The sequence below is a fragment of the Kryptolebias marmoratus genome, linkage group LG4, assembly GCF_001649575.2.
Source record: "Kryptolebias marmoratus isolate JLee-2015 linkage group LG4, ASM164957v2, whole genome shotgun sequence".
Classification (NCBI taxonomy): domain Eukaryota; kingdom Metazoa; phylum Chordata; class Actinopteri; order Cyprinodontiformes; family Rivulidae; genus Kryptolebias; species Kryptolebias marmoratus.
The window spans coordinates 18,239,555-18,244,730 of NC_051433.1; the positions used below are offsets into that span (position 1 = coordinate 18,239,555).

Genomic DNA, 5,176 nt, shown 5'->3' on the forward strand with positions numbered 1-5,176 from the left:
CAGGAATCTGTCTGTGCAGCTTTAGAAAGGGTGACACCTCTCACTTTAAATGCAGAAATGTACATTTTGTTTTTCTATTTGTACTGTGTAAGTTCTGCTTATATAAATTTACCGTAAATTATTTCATATCCCATCAAGAAACAACTCAAGAACACCTAAAAGGTGGCTGATTTCAACAGATAATGGTACTTTAAAATTTACCCTTTCTTCCTCACTCAGAGCCTTTCCCTTTGCAGGGTGTGTCCTGGCTTATCTCCTGGCAATCCCTCCCCTACCTGTTCAACAGGTCGAGCCGCTCCTGTCACTCAGACCTGTAGGTGTGGAGCTGGAGGGGTGGCTTGACAGCAAAAGTGAGAAGACAGGTTGAGGTGGCTGAAGAAGATCCTCCCCTCCAGCTCTCTTCTGGTAGAATATAAAAGCAGACAGAGTTAGAAGTCAGTCACTCAGAGGGAATTGGCTCTCCTTTTGAAGACTGCACATCTTCAGCTTTCTTTTTCTCAGCCAGCAGACAATCCTTGACACAGCCATAATGAGTAGGAGAGCCATGTCACTAGCTCCTTCCAGCTCCACCAAAAGGTCCTCATCAACAATATCTTTCAGCAGGACCAGCTATGGTTCTGGCATTGGTTCTGGCTATGGTTCTGGCTATGGTTCTGGATCAGGGGCTAGTTATGGCGGCAGGTCAACAAGCTACGGTGTTGGTTCTGGCTTTGGTGGGGGCTATTCTTCCGGACCTATTGTTCCACAACAAATTACACCTGTCCAGTTCAACCAGAGCATTCTGGCCCCTTTGAACCTGGAGTTTGACAAGAACATCCAGGTTGTCCGCACCCAGGAGAAGGAGCAGATCAAGACCCTCAACAACCGCTTCGCCTCCTTCATTGACAAGGTTGGTTTTAGTCTCTCAGTTTCTGTGCATTTACAGTAAGCTTAACTTATTTGATACAAATGAGCTACATTCATCTTCAGGAAACCTGAAAAAATTATCTTTGACCTGTGAAAAAGTATACAGTTTAGCACTTAGGAATGTGGGTTGTGCGATAAAACTGCTGAGCAAGGAATATTGAGAATATTATTTCTGTGACATTTTCAGCAATGATTAGCTAGAAGACATCAAGTTAGTCTGCCAGTATGACAGTTTTGACCCTCCTCTTGCAGTCCCATCCAAGTTCGATGACATTGGGCTTAAAGCCACGTCTGAGCTAACGGGAGCCTCTCTGCCCACTAAATAAACATAGGAGGCGATTATATTGCTGCACACTTTTTACCCGCTAGACTGGCAAGCAGAACAGGGATGTATCTGCACTACTACCACACAGTCCAAAGTCTGCCATTTGCACATTGCACCTATCAGCTGGTTGTTAAGGGCAACATGAATGTTAAGTACAAAGTTGTAAATCAGCTTTCACTTGATTTGAATCTTAACCACACAAATTGCATCCATGAAAGTTATCTCATGGCTATTTTATGTTTTTCTCAACTTTCGAAATTCTACAGGTTAATTTTCAGACACGAAGAAAAGTATTTATTTTCAAAGTACTGTACTGCTTTGTCCTCTGCAGTTGATCTGCCACACCTATTTTTTTTTTTTTTTTTTTTTTTTATGGCTGGGAAACTTTGATAGCTTAGCAAGCAGACAGGATGAGTCATAGCTCAACAGGAAAAACAATAGCTGAAACACCTATGGCCACATTCACAAGTTGGTGATGACTGAATGTACTATTCTGTATTATAAGAAAACACAGTGTATATGTATATATATATATATAAATATATAATATATATAATATATAAAACTTGAAAAGTTTTACAATTTTTGGTGTTAAAAAGAGTATTGTAATAAAGGTATGGCATTTTAGATACACATCTACTCAGTCATGCAGTTAAGGTGGGGCATCTTTAAACCAGATACCAGAACTGACACACCCTTCAATCCCCGCCCCCTTTTTTAACCCAACTCCTCCCATTTTAAAGGCTTTTATTTTTATGATAGATCCAAGCCTCATTGAAAGTCCCCTTAATGTACAAAAGACAATAAATTACTATCTTAGAAAATGATACGAGTCTTTTTTTCTTTTCCTCAACAGGTCCGTTATCTGGAGCAGCAGAACAAGATGCTGGAGACCAAATGGAGCCTCCTGCAGGAACAGACCACCACCCGCTCAAACATCGACAGCATGTTTGAGGCCTACATTGCCAACCTGCGCAGACAACTCGACGGGCTCGGCAATGAGAAGATGAAGCTGGAGGGAGAGCTGAAAAACCAGCAGAACTGTGTGGAGGACTTCAAAAGGAAGTGAGTGCTTACAAGAATGACACAAACAGTAGCTGTAATCCAAACTGTTAATTTATGTCCAAAATAAATGGCATTGTGCTGATGTTTTGGCTTGTCTTTCAACAGGTACGAGGACGAAATCAACAATCGTGCAGCTGCTGAGAATGAGTTTGTGCTCTTGAAAAAGGTGAGCAAATACTAATACGGCTCTTTAAACATTGGTATTTGTACTTTAAAAAGACATGGTTAAAAAAACTGTATGATTTTTTTCCAGGATGTTGATAATGCCTTCATGAACAAGGTGGAACTGGAGGCTAAATGTGATGCTCTTCAGGATGAGATCAACTTCCTCAGGTCTATATTTGAGGCTGTACGTACAACTTTTAAATCAACCTTTTTTTTTACAATCTAAATTATTACTGATGTTCTCTCAGACTGTAAAAAATAGCTAAAGAGGTTCAACTGTTGGTTCTGTAGGAGCTTCGTGAGCTGCAGGGTCAGGTCAAGGATACCTCTGTCATTGTGGAGATGGACAACACCCGTAGCCTTGACATGGATGCTATTGTGGCTGAAGTGCGCGCTCAGTATGAGGACATGGCCGCCCGCAGCAAGGCTGAGGCAGAAAGCTGGTACAAGCAGAAGGTAAATAAAATCAAAGGTTTGTGGGTTTGTAATGAATAACCGTCTTTCTTTTTGGATCATGTTCTTAATACACCTTCTGGTTTTTATTGACAGTTTGATGAGATGCAGAGCTCTGCAGGACAGTGTGACACAGACCTGCGCTCCACAAAGGCTGAGATTGCTGAACTGAACCGCATGATTGCTCGGCTTCAGAACGAGATCGAGGCAGTCAAGGCACAGGTGAATTTCAAGAACTTATCCCCAGTGAGACCGCACCGTTCAAGAGCATGTGAAGTTATTCAGTCATTTCTCACATCCTTTTTCACAGAGGGCCAACCTTGAGGCTCAGATTACAGAGGCTGAGGACCGTGGTGAGCTGGCAGTGAAGGATGCCAAAAGCCGCATCAAGGACCTGGAGGATGCTCTGCAGAGAGCCAAGACAGACATGGCCCGCCAAGTGCGTGAATACCAGGACCTGATGAACGTCAAGCTTGCCCTGGACATTGAGATTGCCACTTACAGAAAACTGCTGGAGGGAGAGGAGCACAGGTGAGTGAAACCTAAATTTTTGCTTTTTTTAATAGATGAAGCCTTAGGTTTGAATTAAGTATTAACTCTCCACCATTCTACTTTAAGACTGAACAGTGGTGGCGCCAACGCCGTCGTCCATGTGCAGCAGTCCTCTGGAGGAGGTGGTAAGTGTCTGATTTTCAATATCATAATTAAATGTGGCAAAAAAAGCAATGTGCCAACACAAAAGGATGAAAACAAGTAATAACACTCACCATTTGTCTTCTGTTGCAGGTCAGTACAAATCCAACTCTGATGGATATAGCAGTGGTTATGGTGGTGGTTATGGTGGTGTCATCAAGTCAACAGTCACAACAACCAGTTCCAGGAAATATTATTAAAGTCTAAAAAGGAGAGCCATCCTTCTTCCCCTTCAGAAACTTTTGAAATTAGGCTAAATCTGTACTCTTTCATGGTGCTATGCAATGCTGTCAAACATGTTTGAAAAGAGAGCTGAGCATCCCAAAAATAAGTTTTTCCTTAAACTGGCAACTTTCTCCTCTGTTCTGTTTAACATCATATAACAGAAGTTTCTGAAGTTTCAGGTCAGTTAACATGACAAAGTTATTTCCTTTCTGCACTGACATCCATCAAACAAGGAAAAAGAAAAACAAAGGCCTTTATGGAGTTTTAAAATTAAGCAAGGAAAACGTCTGAACATCTGCCACTATGCTGTCAACTTTGTGCATCACAGCCTGTTATGTAAGATCCTTTGGCTCATGTTTTGAGGATTTTATCTTTGAGAGCTGATATATTTAAGAAGAGTAAATTAATAACAAAATCTGATCAATGAAGAAATACACAATTGGGAAAAAGAGTGACTTTTATATGTTTACAGTTCAAATTTGAGCAGATTGGTTATTGGCTTGCTCTTTTTTTTTACTGTTGTGGTCAGTGTTTTCTCTTAGTTTTGCCTCCAAATAGCCTTTTAACCAAAAACTATGTTGAGACCGGATTTATTTCGTAAACTCCTTCTCGGTGACAAGACTGGTGAATGTACCATGAGATAAATCTGAATAAAATGAATTTGAGAAAAAAAGAATGACTGCCTCACTCATTTTTTTAGACAACCAAGAAACATAAAGCTCATGTTTTAATGTAGACAGACACGAACACCTCCTATTACTATAAAAAAAACATTTCAAAAACTAATTTTGCTACTGCTAAGAATAACCACTCAAAAACTAAAGATAACATAAAAAATATAAATTAAATATTATTAAATAATCTCATAACGATGTGCTCTGACAGTTGTTAAAACTACAGTTCAGATGTTTTGAAGTGGAGTTCTTTGAAAAGCTTATGAACATAGTATACTTTACTTGTTGTAGATGCCTTTTTTAATGGCCTCATTTTGTTGAAATATAGTTTATTTTGTTCAGGACTAATGATGAGCTAATAGGTAGGGCAAATAATTTGTACTCAGAAGTCAAAAGTTTTAAGTTACAAGTCCGAAAAATCAATTGGCATCTCCCCCAAAGTCGTAATTCCAACTTCCAACATGGCTAACTTTTGCATGAAACATCATGACAGCTGCAGTAATAAACTTGTTTCAGTTTGCTTCTCAGTAATCCAATCACACATAGTACTGTTTAACCACTTTTAGTCGCATTAGCAGTCATTTGAAAAATCCATTGTTACTGGCCTGTAGTGCTAAGACTTGGCCTGGCCACCAAGCACAACTAAAATAAAATCCTACTGGTTTTCCAA

General features: G+C 40.0%; 1 protein-coding gene across 1 annotated transcript; it reads left to right on the top strand.

Moving 5' to 3' along the window:
* Positions 1–427: 427 nt before the first annotated feature.
* On the top strand, positions 428–4,508 carry LOC108239874 (keratin, type II cytoskeletal 8). Its single transcript, XM_017422895.3, has 9 exons — positions 428–889; positions 2,088–2,296; positions 2,402–2,462; positions 2,550–2,645; positions 2,753–2,917; positions 3,011–3,136; positions 3,225–3,445; positions 3,533–3,591; positions 3,701–4,508. The coding sequence occupies exons 1-9, from the start codon at positions 530–532 to the stop codon at positions 3,805–3,807; spliced, it is 1,404 nt and encodes a 467-aa protein (XP_017278384.1). The 5' UTR covers positions 428–529; the 3' UTR covers positions 3,808–4,508.
* Positions 4,509–5,176: the final 668 nt, after the last annotated feature.

Bases quoted from the DNA above. Each gene is read 5' to 3' on its own strand.
- LOC108239874 (XM_017422895.3), top strand. From the start codon at position 530: ATGAGTAGGAGAGCCATGTCACTAGCTCCTTCCAGCTCCACCAAAAGG. The intron at 2,297-2,401 runs GTGAGTGCTTAC...GTCTTTCAACAG, and splicing joins GTGGAGGACTTCAAAAGGAA to GTACGAGGACGAAATCAACA. The intron at 2,463-2,549 runs GTGAGCAAATAC...ATTTTTTTCCAG, and splicing joins AGTTTGTGCTCTTGAAAAAG to GATGTTGATAATGCCTTCAT.